The 19,295-nt window shown below is 42.8% G+C and overlaps 1 protein-coding gene across 4 annotated transcripts in view; it reads left to right on the forward strand.

Annotated features, from left to right (window-relative positions):
• Raly (RALY heterogeneous nuclear ribonucleoprotein) overlaps nucleotides 1–18,573 on the forward strand; it is a 66,049-nt gene extending 47,476 nt beyond the window's left edge. For all 4 annotated transcript variants that reach the window (XM_070007087.1, XM_070007085.1, XM_070007084.1 and 1 more), the window contains 7 exons: nucleotides 10,728–10,992; nucleotides 12,210–12,282; nucleotides 14,209–14,375; nucleotides 15,193–15,306; nucleotides 15,499–15,716; nucleotides 16,913–16,961; nucleotides 18,223–18,573. In XM_070007087.1, coding sequence (XP_069863188.1) covers nucleotides 10,737–10,992; nucleotides 12,210–12,282; nucleotides 14,209–14,375; nucleotides 15,193–15,306; nucleotides 15,499–15,716; nucleotides 16,913–16,957 — 873 coding nt within the window. In that variant the 5' untranslated portion in view covers nucleotides 10,728–10,736 and the 3' untranslated portion in view covers nucleotides 16,958–16,961; nucleotides 18,223–18,573. The remainder of the gene's footprint in view (nucleotides 1–10,727; nucleotides 10,993–12,209; nucleotides 12,283–14,208; nucleotides 14,376–15,192; nucleotides 15,307–15,498; nucleotides 15,717–16,912; nucleotides 16,962–18,222) is intronic.
• Nucleotides 18,574–19,295: the final 722 nt, after the last annotated feature.

Raw genomic sequence — 19,295 nt, forward strand, 5'->3', positions numbered from 1 at the left:
ACCGCGATCCTCAGATCTCAGCCTCCTGAGTAGCTAGGATTACAAGCGTGAGCCACCAGCCCCTGGCTCACATTTTGGTTTTACAGATTACTCCAAACCACATTCCATGGTCTTTCACATGGTAATAAGGATTCAGACTTTGGTTCCTTGATGGGTCAGGCGTTTAATTCCAATACACACAGCAAGCTATGCCCTTTTCTCCACTGCATCACATGACCACTTAGCTATAGTTGTGTAAGCTCAATTAGAGCAATAAGAAGTTTTGCACAGTGATGAAAATTTGGACATACATCTGGGAAGATTCAAAGTAATGAATATGCTGGGCACTGGTGGCTCACACAGATCATCCTGGCTACTCAGGTGGCTGAGATCTGTCAGCCTGGGCAGGGAAGTCCATGACACTCTTATCTGTAATAAACTACCCGGGGTTGAGTGAAAGAAGCTCAGGGCCAGAGTTCAAGCTTCAGGACCAGCAGCAAAACAAACAAACAAACAAAAAACATTTTAAAAACCCACCAACAGTAATGAGTACTATTTTGCCTCTGGGTGCTGACTTAACTGGTCAGCCAAACTCTTATGTATAGTGTACCACTCAGGAATGAGTCTGGTGTCCATCTTAACTCTCAGCTTCCTGAATGGAAAGGCTGGTATGTAGACATTTGTGATAGTAACACTAGAAATTAGAAATAATAGACTATTTAAGGCATGCCCTTTCTCTTCTTGGCTGACTTTATAGCTTCTAGTGTAGCAGGAGATGGCTCAGGAGTACCAGCCTCTTTAGGAATGGAATTTGCCCTCTTCTCAGGCCTCCAGGCTGCAGGAAGGTTGTTACAGTCTTTGTTTTTTACTGGTTCTAGGGCTTGAACTCAATGTGTGGGTGCTGGCTTGTGCTATTTTGCTCAAGACTAATGCTCTGTCATCACTTGAGCCACAGCTCCATGTTTTTGGAAGTTAATTGGAGGTAAGAGTCTCATGTACTTTCTGCCTAGACTGGCTTTGAACCATAATCATCAGATCTCAGCCTCCTGTGTCACTGGGATTACAGATGTGAGCCATCAGTGCCTGGCTGTTCTAGTTAAGTTAAGCCTACATTCTCTTCCCTTTTAGGATACAGCATTACCTAGAGTAAATGACTAAGATAAGTCACCTCTAGAAGAACTCATTTGGCCTTCCTACCTTCTCCCTTTAAAGGGGCGTGTATGGCAATTTTTATGAATTAACATACCAAAGTCTGAAAGAAATCAAGCTAAAGAATTTGAAAGCAGTGAAATTATTAAATAACATTCTTTCTTTGCTTTGGTGTCATAAAGGCTGTTGGAAGAGTGATGGGGGGAGAGGATGGGAGCTTGCTACTAAAGTATAGCTAGTCTAAATTATTACTGATTCACTATCAGCATGGAAATTGAGAGGAAATACTTAGAGAACTTTTTTTGGTGCTGGTTCTGGCTTGATCTCTGGGCCTGGGCTCTGTCCCTGAGCTTTTATGCTCAGCGCTAGCTATTTACTAGTTGAGCCACAGCTCCACTTCCAGCTTTTTGTGGTTAATTGTTGATAAGAGTGTTCTGCCTGGGTTAACTTTGAACCCAAGCTTGGGATCTCAGCTTCCTGAGTAGATAGGATTACAGGCGTGAGCTACCAGTGCTCAGCCTAGAAACTTTTGTAACAATTTCACATTTTGTTATATATAAATGCTTGTTTATAATGGGTTGGAGTTTTACAAAACAAACTAGTCCTTCACTCTGAATAGTTTTGAAATGCTTTGGCTTATTTAATATGTATGATAAAGTAGAAATGACCTTGCCTTGTCTCTAAAAATAGACTCAGTTATTTTAGAGATTATTTGATGGTAAGTAATATTTTAGGGTACTTAATATATGCTTACCACTCAGTACCATATGTATATTATTTAATCCTTACCACAGCCCCAAAGCAAGTCATTAATCATCTCCATTTTTCAGAGACTTTGGAGAGTATTTATGGGACTGGCCAGATTCAAACATGTAGTAAGTGACTAAGTGGGATTTGCATGGGAGTCTAAGCGTGTTCTTAGCCTAAAACATGAAAAGGTTTTCTTTGTCACTCTATTTTTTTCTATATCACTAGAGATATCACTAATTCTATCTATGACTTAACTCATTTTGTAACTTTGAGTATACAACTTTTCTGGACTTTTAAATTTTCTGTTTACCTTCCATGTTAGGGACTGTATTTCTTTAATCTTCATTTCCATAGTATCAAGCTTGACAGTCTCTCATATGATACTGAATGCTGAGGCTGTTAGTTGTACTAGGTTCCTTTCAGACTCTTTCTCTAAATATCTTAGACATTTTACCCTCTGACCTACCTGGAGCATATATTTCCCACATAGTCTACCTGGTAGCACAATCTTATTTCCTCGTGACAGTTAGGCAGTCTTCAGTCTGGGCTTCACAACAGCCACATGGCAAAAGTACACTGTAAGATGTGCTTAGGGTAAACCATTAGGGGCTAATACAAGTTAAGGAGTGTAAAGAGCCAGCTCACAAAGTCAGGAAAACACTCCATTTCTACTCAGTGGGGTTGAGGCCTAAGGCCTAGAGCAGCCCTGCTGGCAGCACTGCCAGGCCTGAGTAATGGCTACAGCTTGGAGCAGGGTTTTCTATGAGCTGCATCAGGGTCTCTAGTAATTGGAACATGGCACCTTCCGACTTATAATGGATAGCAGAAAGAGAAGGGCATTTGTCACTGCCTGACTTCCCTGCAGGAGAGAGGCTCATAAGTCACAGCTGACAAACCCTTTGATGACTTTTAAACTTCATTTACAGAAAAGAATAGCTATAATCAACCAACAGCAAGCAGTGACTAATCTTGCCACATTATCACTGTGAGGAGCCAGCCCCTTAAGGCATGGGAAGGGGGAGGGGACCATACCCCAGGCTCACAACAAGTGCTGAATGGCTCTTCGACTTGAGTGGGTACCCTCAGCAAAAATCAGAAAATGTTAAGAGATAGAGGAAGAAGCTGACCAACTACAAGCAGGTTCAAGGCTTGTTCTTCATTGAAGCCAATATTGTGCCGAGATTAAAAGGACCAACTGTTGTCTCATACAGATTTGTCCCAGTTCTGCCATTGCCTGGGTAGAGTAGAACTAAGTACTAAGGCTTAAATTCTTCATCTGTGAAATGGTTACAACATATATGCAAGAGGTTTAGGATGGTTCCCGGCACACAGTAAGCACCTATTTAATCCTGGAAGGGCCTTTTGTAGTCATATAGGTCTGTTGGCACATAAGCAGCAAAAACCAATAGCATTTTTCTTGTGAATGAAGGCTTAATGGGAACAATCTCAGGAGTAGGAAGAGTATAAGTTTTTAAAATCAAGACAAACAGGATCTTTCATTCATGTCAGTTAATGTAACTGAGGATAAAACATTAAGCTTTCTGAGCAAGTTTTTTCACCTGTAGAATGAAGGTGATATTACTTATCTCATTAGTTTATGATCAGAATTATGAGAGATTATGCCTGTAAAGTTTCCAACAAGTACCTGTTAAAGTTGCTCATATTAAACTGTGTACTCCTTTAAGACCAAATTTGTATCTATCTAGGAATAGTTGATATTCTACTTAAACATTTATTTCCTAGGCCCATATACACTTGGGAAGATAGGGGTGAAAGAAAGGGGGAGGGCACATTTTGTACATTGTCCCTACCGTTCATCCTGCTAGTGTAGCCTCTTCCTTTTTCAGTGGTAATTCATCTTAAACACTTTCCTCTTTTCTTTTTCTTTTTCTTTTTTTGTCATTTGTAAGGCTTGAACTCTGGGCCTGGGCACTGTCCCTCAGCTCTTCAGCTCAAGACTACTTACTGCTCTACCACTTGAGCCACAGTATCACTTCTAGTTTTCTGGTGGTTCGTTGGAGGTAAGAGTCTCATGGACCTTCCTGCCAGGGCTGGCTTTGACTGGTGATCCTCAGATCTCAACCTCCTTAGTAGCTAGGTTTATAGGTGTGAGCCACCAGCGCCTGGCAACAGTTTTCTTTTTCATAGAACTTTCTATTGTTTTCTTACTCCTTCTCTGATCTCCCATATTGCTTTGCTTAGGTTCCTTCCTGGTGTTTCGTGGACATTATAGGTGTCCCTGCTGGAAGTAAAGTACTAGACCAATTGCTGGATGATTAAATGGTTAATTTGTTCATTAATTCTTGATCCATAGTTAGCTTAGAATTTGAATTTTTGTAGTTATGATTAGATAGGTGGGGTTGCTTTGGCAAATAAGGAGATTAGCAATATCTGTGTATATGTGCGTGTGTGTGCTTGCGTGCATGTGTGCATGTGCTTGGACTTAAGGCCTGGGCACTGTCCTTGAACTTTTCTGCTCAGGACTAGCACTCTAACAATTGAGCCACAGTTCCACTTGCAGCTTTTTGGTGGTTAATAGGAGAGTAGAGTCTCATGGATTTCTTACCCTGGCTGACTTCAAACTGCAATCCTCAGATCTCAGTCTTCTGAGTAGCAAGAATTACAGGCATGAGCCACTGGCGCCCAGTTCGATTAGCAATAATCAGTTTTGGGGACTACAAGTCTAAGATAATTACTCTCCCACTCTTTTGTTACTTTTCTCCACATCTGTGAAGGGGCACTTCTATCGTGTGCTAAGCCTCAGCCTAAAGCTAGTCAAGGATAGAGTTAGTGTGTAAGGTGCAGGAAAGGCAGGCTATCAAGATAATATACTCACCACACTGAGGCCCATCTTGACTTCTGTTTGTGCTTTGACCTTCCAGGGCTTACCATATACTGATAACAATGTTTTACTATGAAACTAGAGCCTCATGGTACAATTGAGGAGTGAGAGTGATTGAGCAAAGCCTGGAACATCTTTACCAGACCTATACAGTAGTAGTTTGACAGGCATGGGGAAGATGCACCATTTTGAAGTTCCTAGGTACTTAGTACTAGAATAAGAGTGAGTATGCATAGCCTCCCTACCCTAACTTTCCTGATCTCAGGTGAAATGGTGCACTTAGGGCTGGAGTGTGGGTGACCTAAGTGCCAGGTTGGATTCATCTGCTCTTATAAGGCAGTTGGGTTGTCTGGTGTGTTTTTTGTCATTATGATACAATACCTGAGTAAGTCAATTTAAGAGAAAAAGGATTATTCTGGTTTATGGTTTCAACATATGGTCATCTGGCTTCATTATTTCTGGGTCTATTGGTAAAAAAGAATATCATGATGGAGAGTTGGTGGACCAAAACTGCTCATATGGTGGCTAGAAACAAAGGACTCAGGAAGGGACCAGTCACAAGATATACTGTGACCTTCATACACATGCCCCAAGTGACCTGTTTCCTCTGGCCAGGTACTGTCCATTCAGCTAAGAACTCATCAGTGAGTACAGGATCCAGAGCCTGTGCTCTTTTTATTATTTTGTGTACATTTTGCCTTTGTTATTAGGAAATAGTAAAAAAAAAAAAAAAATCTGAAGTTGCTCATGGGAGTAGAAATGCTAAGGAACTAAAGGAGCACTTTTTGGGAAATTAGTTCTGTCTGGCCAATAATGATCATTTGGGCGATGCTGATGAGAAGGGGCCTGGTGAGTTTAATGAGATTAATAGATCTGTTCTGTCATCCCTGGCTGTCTGGTAACCAAGATTTTTTGAACCAAGGAGAGGGCCTGGATATGATCTGTAAATAATTGTTTGGATTCTACAGAATCCATCTCCCTATCACTGACAGCTTTTTCTCCTAAACCATTCAGACATCCTCAGAGTTACTTAAGGTTAGTGGGCTTTCACTCGCTGTTGTGTTCATCTCCGTGAGGAGAATAAAACCAGTAGAGTTCATCAGGACTGGCTTGAACATTCTAAACAGCACTAAGACACCAGCTGGAGCCACCTTTGAGATCATCTTTCATCAGAAGTGGGTCAGAGATGGGTAAGGCTGGATTTAATCTAAGGGAGGATTAGAAGCCCAGAGGGGTGACATGGCAGACTCAGAAGCTTTAGGATAACTGTTGAGATAGTAGTATGTAGAATATGAAACCCCCTAACTACTTCCCCTTAAATGAGTCACCTATGCTGATCCACAGCAAATGAGACTAGCAATATGAAGATGTCACAGTCCTTTAGTCACCAGATAAGGGCTGAGTTTCTACTCAGTCACAGGAAGTTGAGATACAATATGGGAAGAATTTCAGGGAGGCTTATACAAACTCATTAGGTGGAAGTTTTAGTAGGGATTTATTTTAGAGTAACAGGATAAAGTTGAGAGGGGGTGAGGGGAGGATGTTTCCTGCTTCTTATGCAGGAAATAGGAATAAAAGTCATAAAATAGTGGTTTTTATCTTCGGTCTTTATACTGGTTGGTGCTATACATGTGGTCATATTATCTGGCATCTCCTAGTGATTAAACAATGCTTCTGAGTGGCCAAGATGGATGGTATTTATTCTAAAATATCAAGTTCTTAGTCAGGCACCCATGGCTCACAACTATAATCCTAGCTACTCAGGAGGCTGAGATCTGAGGATCATGGTTCAAAGCCAGCCCGCACAAGAAAAGTCTGTGAGACTCTTATCTCCAATTAACCACCGGAAAACTGGAAGTGGCACTGTGGGTCAAGTGGTAGAGTGCTTGCCTTGAGCTGAAGAGCTGAGGAACAGTGCCCAGGCCTAGAGTTCAAGCCCCATAACCGCAAAAAAAAAAAAAAATCAAGTTGTTATCAAGGCCTACCCAGGTTACAAGAACAAGAGGTACCTTCAGGACTTCTCTTTGCCAGATGTAATTTCTAATTTTCTCTCTATCCATTTGAAATTTAAACTTTCAGGGACTTAACCTTGCCTGGCAAGTACTCTACCACTTGAGCCACATTCTTTTGCTTTTGTCATTTTTATAAATAGGATCTTGCTTTTTAGCCAGACTGATGGGGACTTTGTTTTCAGCTTTCCATGTGGCTGGTTTGACAGGAATGTACCACCATGTCCAGTGTTTTGCTAGTTGAGATGGGATCTTGCAAGATTTTTCTCTGAGGTAGACTGTCCATCTTAGCCTCTGAAGTAGTTAAAGCCGAGTTGTAGCTTTACATTTCAAGGAGAAGGCAGGTTCTGATAGGTTCTTTATATTCTCTATTCTTGTGGCTTAATATCTAAAAGGGTAGTAGTGGTTGATGGAAGATAGCTTGCTCAAGTTCTGGTTTTTCAGTTTACTTCCTCTTCCAACTTCTGAATCTAGCCTTTTTAATACTTACTATTTTTTTCATTTTCCTTCTCCTTACCTATCTGGCCTCACTTTCATTCTGCTCTTAGAAAACAAAAAGGTGGGGGCTGGGAAGGTGGCTCAGTGGTAGAGTGCTTGCCTTGCATGCATGAGGCCCTGGGTTCGATTACTCAGCACCACATAAGCAGAGAAAGCCGGAAGTGGGGCTGAGGCTCAAGTGGTAGAGCGCTAGTCTACAGCTGAAGAGCTGAGGGACAGCGGCCCAGGCCCAGAGTTCAGGCCCCACGACTGACAAAAAAAAAAAAAAAGAAAGAAAGAAAGAAAATGAAAAGGTGATTGATAAGCAGAAATTTATTTTTCAAAGTTCTGGAGGCTGAGAAGTTCAAAATCAAGGCACCAGCAAATTCAGTGTCTGATGAGGGCCTAGTGGCTGCTGACTTAGGGGACAGCTGTCCTTTTGCCCCATTCTCATGTGGTAAAAAGTACACATTAGCTCTCTAGAGTCTTTTTTATATAAACCTGTTTGTGAGGATTTTGTCTTCATTACCTAATCACCTTAAAAGGCCCCACTGTCATGTTCTTTTTTTTGGGGGGGGGGGTGGTCAGTCATGGGGCTTTATCCCAGGGCTTGGGCATTGTCCCTGAGCTCTTTTCACTCAAGGCTAGAATTCTACCACTTTGAGCCACAGCTCCACTTCTGGTTTTCTGGTGATTAATCAGAGTCTCATGGACTTTCCTACCCAGACTGGCTTTGAACTATGATCCTCAGATCACAGTAGCTAGGATTATAGGCATGAGCTACCCATGCCCAACTGTCTTGTTCTTAGATTACCCTGGGGACCCTTTCTGCAGAAAGCCAAACAATTAGATTAATCAGTGTTCAGCTTTCCTTGACCAGATGCAGGAAATAGACTTACATGTGACATGGCTCCTTTTGCTATCATACAGAACATACTCTCACCTGAACTTGGCCCTAATCTAGAATGGTCCACAAATGTCAGTATTACTAGAATAGAAAAGGGCTTAAGAAGTTTTTTAATGTACAGTATCTCATACCTCAGGTGATTAGAGAGAAGATTGGGTAGTGCCAAACCTGAGAGATTGAATATACTACTAAAGGGAGTGCCTACTGATGCCTCCATAGTGCCAAGCACAGGTGCTTTGCAAATACTTCCTGCTCAGTGATGTTAGAGGCTTCTGGCAGAGGTCTGAGGGATCCACAACTATCCTACCCCTGCCAGGTCAGTGACAGAGCCAACAGTCATCAATAGGTCTGTCGAAATCATCCCTTCTCTCCTTTATCTCAGTTGCACTGAAGTCCTGGTTGGCTTCCTCCAGTCAAATCAAAACTATTTCCTTAGTCATTTTGATATCACATAGGAGCCCCATTGCCTTCTTGTATACTCATGATGACAAGGAATTAGCCCTTTGAATGGCATGATCCAAGTAAGAGAGGGATTATCAGAACTGTGAGAAGTGAGCCACTCAAAGGAATCATATGGACAAGTGTTATGTGAAATGGGTAATTGGTGTCCTTCACTGCTTTGTACGTAGTGATGATTGGCTGTAAAGGTAAACTAAGTAATAAGAGTTCATCCCTTCCAAGTTGATTCCTAAGCTGGTACCAGCCTTCAGTAGCAGTGATGACATTCCCTCAGTCTTTGGCTTCAGTTGGTGCATGCCTATCCCTCATGTCTCCTGGTCCGCCCTATGATTTTTCTTGTAAAGAGTGCCACCAGCTGGCCAGAGCATGCCAGCTTCTAAAACAAGAAATATTTAAAAGACATGTGAAGTCTTTCACCTTAGTATGGCAAAAAGATTTCTTTTACTTGTTTTCTTAGCTTTCTTATCTAATTCTCTGGAAATAAGTCCTCTTTGCCCTCAAATAATTAGGTAAATAGGTCTGGCCTGCTGGTGAAAGTTTTTTTTTGTTTTTTTGTTTTTTCTGGTTGTGGGGACTGAACTCTGGGCCTGGGAAATGTCCCTCAGCTCTTCAACTCTAGGCTAGCGCTCCACCACTTGAGCCACAGCGCCACTTCTGGCTTTTTCTGCTTATGTGATGCTAAGGAATCGAACCCAGGGCCTCATGCATGCAAGGCAAGCACTCTACCACCTAGCCACTTTCCCAGCCCCTGGTGAAAGTTTTTATACATGTGGCATCTTCTGAAATGGCCTGAGGAGGTTGAGATTGTAGTTGTACCAGCCTATACCAATGAGCAGAAGATATCTACAGGACATACACATGCCAAGGCCTTTTCTTTTGACATTGAGCTGCTTCTCCCTGGAACCTATACCTAAGTATACCTTCTTTAGAAAAAGAAGTCAGCAAAGGGATAAAAGACATACCTAGCTGGGTACTGGTGGGTCACACCTGTAATCCTAGCTACTCAGGAGGCTGAGATCTGAGGATCTCGTTAAAAGCCAGCCCGGCCAGGAAAGTCTATGAGACTCTTATCTCCAATTAACCACCTAAAAACCGGAAGTGGCGCTGTGGCTCAAGTGGTAGAATGCTAACCTTGAACTGAAGAGCCTGAGGGACAGTGCCCAGACCCAGAGTTCAAGCCCCATGACCGACCCCAAAAAAAGAAAAAAAGAGACATACCCAGAGAACAGAAAACAAAGTATTTGCAAATTTGTTCTTAAGCAAAACAAAACAATGTTTGAATGAAAATAAGCACAAACATAGGAAATAATAAGAGATTATTAAAGGTACTTTTCAGATAAATATGTCGTCTTACTATGATATTTAAATTGGCTTTAATTTTGGGAAGCAGAGTGATGAAGTTGATAGTAGTGGGCTAAGTAGGTCCATGTCTAGATCAAACTAAACATTTTCTATAATATGTATTTATTTGTAATTACCATAGAGCCTCTTTGCTACTCTTTTTTTGTGTGAAAATACTGTACAAAGGGGTTACAATTACATGGGCAAGATAATGAGTACATTTTTGTTGTAATGGGTCCACCTGTATCCCTATTTAAACGATTTGCTTTTTCCCTTCCCCTCCACAAATTATACCAACATCAAATACAGTGAAAGCAGGGGTTATACCGTGGGGGAGGGATCTTTGCTACTCTTCTAGAGTAGCCTGTTGTCCTACATTGAGGGAACAGAAAGAAGAGCTGAGGATTGTCTTTAAATTTAGATAGTAAATGATGTGACATTTGAGATGGGTATTAATGTGTGGGTTTAAAAGAATTGGATTCAATCAAGCAGACTAGTTAATCCCAGCCTTACCATTCAGCATTGTGACTTCTCTGACTCTGTCAGGTTCTTCCCATCTGCAATATATTGTTATGTGTATCCTTGTGTACCTACATGAGTACCAAATGAGGAAACAATGTAAAGCACCCTGCATGAAATAAGTGGTAACTTTCTGAGATGCAGGAAAACACATGCAGAAACAAGGAGGTTGGATGTTGCAGGGCTGGGAGTATTTAAAAAGGCAAGGAGCAATAATCAGTTAAATCAGGATACACGTTGTGAGCAGCCCTTGATTCCAGCTTGGGACCCAAACTCACTGTGACTTTCTTTTCAGGTGGGCACCATGTCTTTGAAGATCCAGACAAGTAATGTAACCAATAAGAATGACCCCAAGTCCATCAACTCCCGAGTTTTCATTGGAAACCTCAACACAGCTGTGGTGAAGAAGTCAGATGTGGAGACTATCTTCTCCAAGTATGGCCGTGTGGCTGGCTGTTCTGTACACAAGGGATATGCCTTTGTCCAGTATGCCAATGAGCGCCATGCCCGGGCAGCTGTGCTAGGAGAGAATGGACGAGTGCTGGCTGGGCAGACGCTTGGTAAGATAAGCCTCTCTCCACAGGAATATCTGAATATCCTATAGAGTAGTTTGCTGTCAATTCCCTAGTTCCTCACAATCCAGTTCTCCTTTTAGACCCCTTCTCTACTCCTCCCAACCACTTCTACTGCTCAGAGATTTTATAACTTGAACAGATTTTGTTATGTTACAAACTATGTAGTTATGATAATGCCTATAGAAGAGAGTTAACAGAAGCCTCTGAAAATTATTTTGTCCTGTCTCTGCTTTCTCGGTGCTTCTTAATAGCAAGCTTTAAGGTTTGGTTAAAATTTAAATTCCCTAGGTAGAAAGGTAACAGTGGACCCTGTTATAGTCTGTTATTTTGGTCTGCAAACGGTTCAAGTTAGAGTCTTTTCTGACCACCAGGAGGAAGGAGTTGGGAATACAAGGACAAAGCAGGACAGGTCCCTTTGCCTTTGTTAGTACATACATCCACAGTGTAATGTGTGTAAAATTTGTTTATACACATTCAAATTTGTGTATATTTATGTTTGAGAAGGGCAATATATGTATTTGATACAAAGTATATAGATGTGATTGAATATGTGGACTTACACCTTTGTGTGGATAGGTGTGTGTAAGTGTGTGTGTTTGAATATACTTGAATGTGTATGCAGGTGTGCATATATTTATCAAATATTTATTGAGGTCCTATGTATTAAACATTGTTCCAAGCATACATTTGGTAGAATATCTGTAAGATTGTGTGTAGACTTCTTTACCTGTGGACAATTATATATTTTATATATATATATATATATATATATATATATATATGTATGTATACTCAGCTATGTATAACTATGTACATTATGTATACCTATCCAAGTCTGAGTATACTTGAGCGTAAATGTTATGTGTGTATAACTTTCTTGCTTGGATATGTGAGGTAAGTATATATTTCTCTATACTTGTGTATATGCATATGACGTACATGGTATATGCATGTATGTGTGAGTAGTTCCTTAGTAGATGTGCATATATGTGATTCCATGTATATGAATACGTAAATACCATATCAATGTGGGATGTCTGGGTATGTATCTGATGTTTGAAGACATTGTTTTATTGGCTGCCTCAGTACATGTAATTAACATAAGTACATAAATTACTATGTGGGTACATGAATGACAATAATATGTTTGGGCATAATGCTGTCACGTCAGAATTCCAACTTTGCCTTCTCCCTCCACACAGATATCAACATGGCTGGAGAGCCCAAGCCTAACAGACCTAAGGGGCTAAAGAGAGCGGCATCTGCTATTTACAGGTGGGGCACTCATTTTGTCTTAGGTGTGTGGGTGCAGCCCTTCTTTCCATAGAGAGAATAAACGCTGGTAGTGACGGTGTGCTGAACCTAGAACTTGGTAATCTGTAGAGAGTGGGCTAAGCTCTGGCCTTCTCCCCTTTGTTTCCCCAGTGGTTACAGCTTTGACTGTGGTTACGAGTAAGACAGCTTCTACAGTAGGTGAGCAGAAGAGGGTTGTGCCCAGGCATGAACAGCCAAGCTGGAAAGATTATAACGGATTACTGGTGAAGCCTATTCAGTCTTTTAGTTGGGAAAGGGAACCCACAAACATGAATAAACATCTGTTCAAGGTTGCTCTACAAGTCAGTGGCAGACCTGGGACAAGGGTCTCATTCTGAGATGCCCAGGCCAGAGAGACCACCATCATACCACACTGTCTCACACTGACTGTCCTTCCTCCTTCTAGTCCTATAGTGAGACTTGAGGGACTGTACAGCCAGTGGACTTTACAGAAACATAGCCAGTTGGAATATACAACAGCAAAAAACTAACTGCAGAGTTTGAGCCCTCAGACTCCTGTTTTTCATTCTTGTACTTTTCATTCTCCTTGCTTCCATGAGGTGTCCCTAGTTAGCCAGAAAAAAGCCAGAGCTCATTCTGAGCTGCTTAGGCTTATATTTATAGTTAAGAGGCCAGCAGCCATTGAAAGTCTGAATGAGGCTTGCTGTAGGTTCCCACTAGCCATATTGTTGACTAGAAGTCATGGTGAAGACTGGCCCAGACTCTTCCCTGCTTCTCTCACTCCAGCTTGCCCACTCCAGGTAGCACAAGAAGAACAGGATCTCTTGAGTCTCAGTTTTTCTCTCTAGGGGCAGGGTATTAGGAAATATTTTAATGTGGTGGGAAGTGTCTTAGTCTGGGAGTTGGAAGACTTAGTGCTAATTCCAAATCTACCACTGAATTCATTGTGACTTTAGGCAAGTCCCTTCCAACTGATCTTTCAGGTCTCATTTAGAGAGTGAGTGATTGGTTGAGTGATTTCTGACTAAAGCCAGAACTGCCCCTTTTGGGTAGAAATAAAGGGTCCAGGATTGTACCCATTCCTAGAGACTCCCAACCTCAGCCATCACCATCCCTAGGACAAGAATTCCCTAAACAAGAGTGCTAAGCAGTGAACATTGAATTGCCTAGTGATGACTGTCATCACAAATATAGTACAAAATGTTTCCCAGACCAATGCCACAGTTCTCTGCACAAAGATGGTAGCAGTGAAGGGAGAAAAATGAGGGAAGAGATAACAAGTTAGACAAGAAATGTAATTACTGCCTTGTGTAACTATAATCCCTCTGTACCTCATCTTGACAATAATTTTTTTTTTTTAAAAGAAAAAGATGGTAGCAGTGGAAAGACCTCTGTTGAGTTGCTGCTATCATTGGGAAAAGGCCTTCTGAAGAGGACCAGATGATAGTGTTGGGATAGCACACAATCTGGGGACCCTGATCTTGATGTGCTGCTAAATCCCTGGCCTCCATCTCTGAAATGGAACAAGAAATGAAAGGAGGTCCAAAAGGAATAAGCTTACAGTCTATCTCTGCATGTCTCTGAAGCCATGAGTTCCTGAGTTGAGGATCTTGGTATCCTGGTTTTTTTCACTGGTCACACCTTCTAAAGTTTGTTTTTAAATAGATTCTCTCATAGCAGACTTGGGAAGACACTGAATTGAATAGCGATTCCTCATTAAATAGATGAGAAAAACTGAGTCTCAGACAAGCTCAGAGATTGTTCCTAACTGGGGTTTGTGCCTTTCCTCTTTACTCCAGGGCTTATTGGGAGCAGACTGATAAAGTATTGTCATACAACTCATACCCTCATATGTACGGCTAGAGCTGCAGTGACCTCTGGTGGCAACAGACCATGCTGCAGCCTCTGGCCTTTTTGTCCCCACAGGCTCTTTGACTACCGTGGTCGCCTATCACCCGTGCCAGTGCCCAGGGCAGTCCCTGTGAAGCGACCCCGGGTCACAGTCCCTTTGGTACGTCGTGTCAAAACTACCATACCTGTCAAGCTCTTTGGCCGCTCCACAGCCATTAATACTGGCTCAGTGAAGATCAAGTGTGAGTAACAACATCTTCCTAGATGATATGTGTTTTTATCATCAGCAAAATAAAGAGAATCAGGGCTGGGAATATGGCCTAATGGTGCTTGCCTAGCATGCATGACGCCCTGGGTTTGATTCCTTAGTACCACATACACAGCCAGAAGTGGTACTGTGGCTCAAGTTGTAGAGTGTTAGTCTTGAGCAAAAAGATGCTCAGGTACAGTGCTCAGGCCCTTAGTTCAAGCCCCAGGACTGGAAAAAAAAAATCACTTTTTTTTTTTACATTGGAAAAAAAAGAAACAAATTTCTCACAATTCTTCTCTTAATACAACCAAATGAGTAGTTCCATAAATTTTCAAGAAGAAAAGTCTCCCATTTGAAAAGGGGCTTTATTTGGACACAGATTCTAATGCTGTTACATGGTAAAGAGAATAGCATCTTTTTTCCTCAGGTAAGGATAAAGACAAGTCTACACAGGCCCATTGTTCCACAAACATTGTAATGTTCATATACTGCAGTCAGATAGTAGAAATGATTGTAAAAGACCCTCCTTTCATACCTTTAAAAACAGATTCCACCCTGAATACAACCAGGCACACATGATCCTACCACAGGTGTGTATTCCTGTACCCCCAGTCCCTTTTGTATTGAGATGTCTAGTAGAAAGAGCCAGGTTCCGAGAAATGGGCTGGTCTCCAGGTAGTTGCAAGAAGACATCTTTTCCCTAGTCAGGAAAAGAGCCAAAAAGGAACTGTTGTAGTTTGCAGAATGGAGTTGGGGTTTTGTTAGGGTTATACCTCAAGGTAACAGCCCTGTTCCCTCTCCACTTTCAGTAAAGAGCAGTGAACTGCAGACAATCAAGACAGAGCTGACACAGATCAAGTCCAACATTGACGCCTTGTTGGGTCGCTTGGAGCAGATTGCTGAGGAGCAAAGGGCCAACCCAGGTCAGCCTTTGAGGACCAAGGATGGGGAGGATAGTGCATTGGGGGAGAGCGGGGGAGATGATCTCAATCCCAGAGTTCTGCAAATCCCAGTCCATCTGTACCCACTGTGCTGAGGTCAGCTTCTGTTAAAGTACTAATTTACAGCTGCTCGGTTGAATTTTAGTTGTTGTTCTTCTACCCCCACCCTTCAAGATGGCAAGAAGAAGGTTGACAGCAGCAGCAGCAGCAGTGGTGGTGCTGGTGCTGGTGGTACTGGTGCTGGTGGCAGCACTGGTAATAGTGGCAGTAGCACCCGACCACCAGCCCCACAAGAGGATGCAGTTTCTGAGGTGGACATGCCTCAGGGAGAAGCCCAGACTCGGGATGATGGCGATGAGGAAGGGCTGCTGACGCACAGCGAGGAAGAACAGGTGAGGGACTGGGCAGGGCATTGCTGGGAAGGACCAGGATTTACTTTGTATTCTTAGTATCAGGAGGGTCACAGATGGAAGGAGCCTCTGAGCTGGTTTGCTCCTCTTTAGTTCTTTCCTCCTTCTTAGAGGTTCTAGTCCTGTGAAGAGAGGGAAGTATAAGGAGCAAGTAGTTGCCTATTTCAGCTGCCAGTCAGAAATTTCACTGGGGACTGAGACAGACCTTGGTGGAACCCATTTTGGCCTCCATTTTCCATGTGGATTGGAGAAGAAGAGAACTGGGTTTGGGGTGGGGATGGCCCATAGACTGCGGAGTTCCAGAGGGTTGCCTGGGAACCAATACAGGGGTGGATTTCTATTCCACATGAGGATTTTCTAGAAGCTGTTGCTGCTCAAGCTTGAAGTGGGCTGTTTAGTAAGAGGATGAACCCCCTCCCCTGTCTATTTTGGAAGTATCCAAGCTGAGGTAGAGGAACCATTTAACATCGAGTGGGAAGGTCAACCAGACTGGGTCTGTATGAACCTTTTATATAGTAGTTTACTGAACACTCCTTAAGTTCCCACACTTGTTGTCCATACTTTCTAACTTAAGAGCAGTCCTGCATGATTCAGTAAAATGGCAACATTTTACTCTGGGGAAACCAAGACTGGGGCTGGGAGATGATGGGGTCAAGTGGCTTGTTTAGGCCCTTATAGCTTATAAAGGCCAAACCTGGCTTGAAGCCCGAAAGTCATCAAGTCTAGAGCTTCTCCTTCTAGTCACTACTAGGTTCCAGCTTGAGGACAAATGGACTAGGTCTTTTGATAGAAGGTCTTCCTCATGACCAACTGCTCTTTCTTTCTTTGACTCTAACCTGATATTTCATCTTATTCTCTTAAACACCCCAAAGATGGGGAGTCGACCAGTCTACAAGGTTTTTAGCCTACTCCAGTCCAAGGTCTGTTCCATGTGCAGAAGTAACCCTCCTGCTACTCTTACATACATGTATCTTCTCTGGGCCCTTCTCTTTCCTGTGGAGCCCTCAAACTACCCTCTTGGAATCTTAGGTCAGCCTTACTGACTGGTTCCATAGTCATTTCCCTCCTTCTCTGTGCTGTACCCTCAGATGGGCCCTGAGCCCCAGGACCTTTGTGAACGCAGAACTCAGAGTTTGCAGTAAGTGATGTATGGTTTCTGCTTGCCTTTTCCCTCTCAGGAGCACAGCCAGGACACAGATGCAGAGGATGGGGCCTTGCAGTAAGAAGGTATGGGGGCTCTGGGAGGTACAGGGAGGAACATAGTGGACGGTGTTCCTTTTTCCTGAAGCAGACATAGGGTAGTGTTGTGTCCAAGAATGAGGGCCCCTATATATCTACCTACCTTGTGATGCCTCTGTGGTGGAGGCTTGGCAGCTGGAAGCAGCAGATGCCATTCTTATCCAGGACAACCCAGAAAGGGTTGTGAGCAATGTTAACTATCTTTACCTTTGAGTTCCTAGTCCATTGGTAGGACACAAACTATTGTTACCCAGTGTGAGCAGGATGACAACAGAAGGAAACTCAGAAGGAGGAAGAAATGATACATAAGCTGATCCTGCTTATGGTTGAGAGAGAAGTATTCCTACCAAGGAAACTGTCTTAGCCAAGGCATAGCTCTGTGACAATCCTTATAGTGTAGTGAGGCCAGCTCTGTGCTGTGGTCCAACGCTGCAGTGTAAGGAGAGCACACTACTGTCATCAGAGGCTAGAGTTATGTACTGGGCATAGGGGCTTGGACTTGATCCTGATACAAGGAGGAAATACTCTGGGGATAGGAACTTCCCCTGCTTTATCTGATTTCATCTTTAACACAGCAAGGTGGGAGTTATGTTGGATGTAAATGTAGGTACTGAAAGTGCCAGGAGATGGCACATATCTAACAAGATCCCAAGGTACTAGTTGGGGGAGCCAACACTTGAACCCATCTATGTGTAATTTCATAGTCCACTTTCTGGCTATTGGCCACCACTCTGCTCTCCTCTGCCTTAGAGGAAAGCCAGGCCATATTTTGTTCTGCCTGCTGTCTGACCCATTCCTTCAGAGTAAGGTAGGCTTGGATGATGATCTCAAACACCAATAATCCCAGGGAGCTGTTTAGATTAATGATAAGTTTATGAAGATGCTCCACCAGTTGAATATAGGACAGTTGAGCATAAAAAATTCCACAAACAGTTAAGTATAAAAATTCCTCATGTATAGGTTTTCTGTTTGGAATTTTAAACTTGTTTTACTTTGTGAAGCTAGTTTAAAGAAGTAGGCATAGTGGTTCAGGTGAAGAAATGGAAGTTTAGGGTAAAGATGAGGTTTTCCCACAGTTACATAGCCAGAATATTAAAGAGGCCAGATCCAGAATGCAGGTGTTACCTTGTTTAAAACATCATTCCTTCATCTTTTCTTCCCTACTCCCATGATGACAAATTTATCAGAGTTCCTTTTACTCAGTTTTAGTCTCTTTGTCTTTTTTTTTTTTTTTAATCTCTTTTCTCAGTCTGACAGGAGCAATGGCCACCAGCAGGAGAAAGGCTTCACTGTCTCAGGCCTCAGCCAGGCACCCACCCTGGGTGCTGGACCCATAGTGGGTACTACAGGAAAACTGGCAGCAGGCACTCCTCCCCCATGCATCCCAGCCAGTGCCACATTCTCTGCAGATGGAGTTACCGGCCTACCCTATCCCTGTGCGCCCTCCCTGTCTGCACTGTCCGGGCCAGAGGGCAGAGCACAGGACTTCCCCACACTGTTTTCTCTCCCCAGGACACTCCCAGGCTTGGTTTTTTTCTATAGGTTTGGAGGGCGGGTGGTACAGGGAGGGGACCTTAACAATAAAGAGATTGGATCCAAACCTGCTCTGAGATGAAATGGTTTGTGTTTTCTTATGATGGCATCCTGGCCCTGCTCCCCACCAGGAAGTTAGTGTGCTGAATTCCTTCTCATCTTAGTTTATTCCCTTCTCCCTCCCAGGGATCATTGTGTAGCTAGTCTAATACTGATCCATCTAGGCCTTAGTTTCCTTGTGTGATTTTATTCAAGTGATTAATAAAAATGGTTTCTGGGCATTGGTGGCTCAAGCCTATAATGGTAGCTACTCAAGAGGCTAAGATTTAAGGACTCGGGTTTGAAGTCAGTCTAGGCAGAAAAAGTCTGAGACTCTTACCTCCAATTAACCACCAAGATGCTGGACAAATCAAGGTATGCCTCAAGTGGTACATAATGGTAGGTATATTTAAAACTGAGAGAGTATACACTACAACAGGATGACTATAGGGAGGATAGTACCAAGAGTTTAGAATATGCTCTTTAGCCAGGGTCATGAACCAATCCAACTAAAATTGAATAATTGAAGAGCCAGATGCTAAATCTGCCTCTTTAACCAAATAGTCTGTTCACTAATTTTTGTGGGTTTTTTTTTTTTTGGGGGGGGGGGGTCCGGTCGTGGGGCCTGAACTCTGGGCCTGGGCGCTGTCCCTCAGCTCTTCAGCTCAAGGCTCGCTCTACCACTTGAGCCACAGCGCCACTTCCGGCTTTTTTTCTTTTTGCTTATGTGGTGATGAGGAATCGAATCCA

This window comes from Dipodomys merriami, unplaced genomic scaffold, assembly GCF_024711535.1.
Source record: "Dipodomys merriami isolate MVZ:Mamm:240054 unplaced genomic scaffold, mDipMer1.0.p SCAF_7, whole genome shotgun sequence".
NCBI lineage: Eukaryota > Metazoa > Chordata > Mammalia > Rodentia > Heteromyidae > Dipodomys > Dipodomys merriami.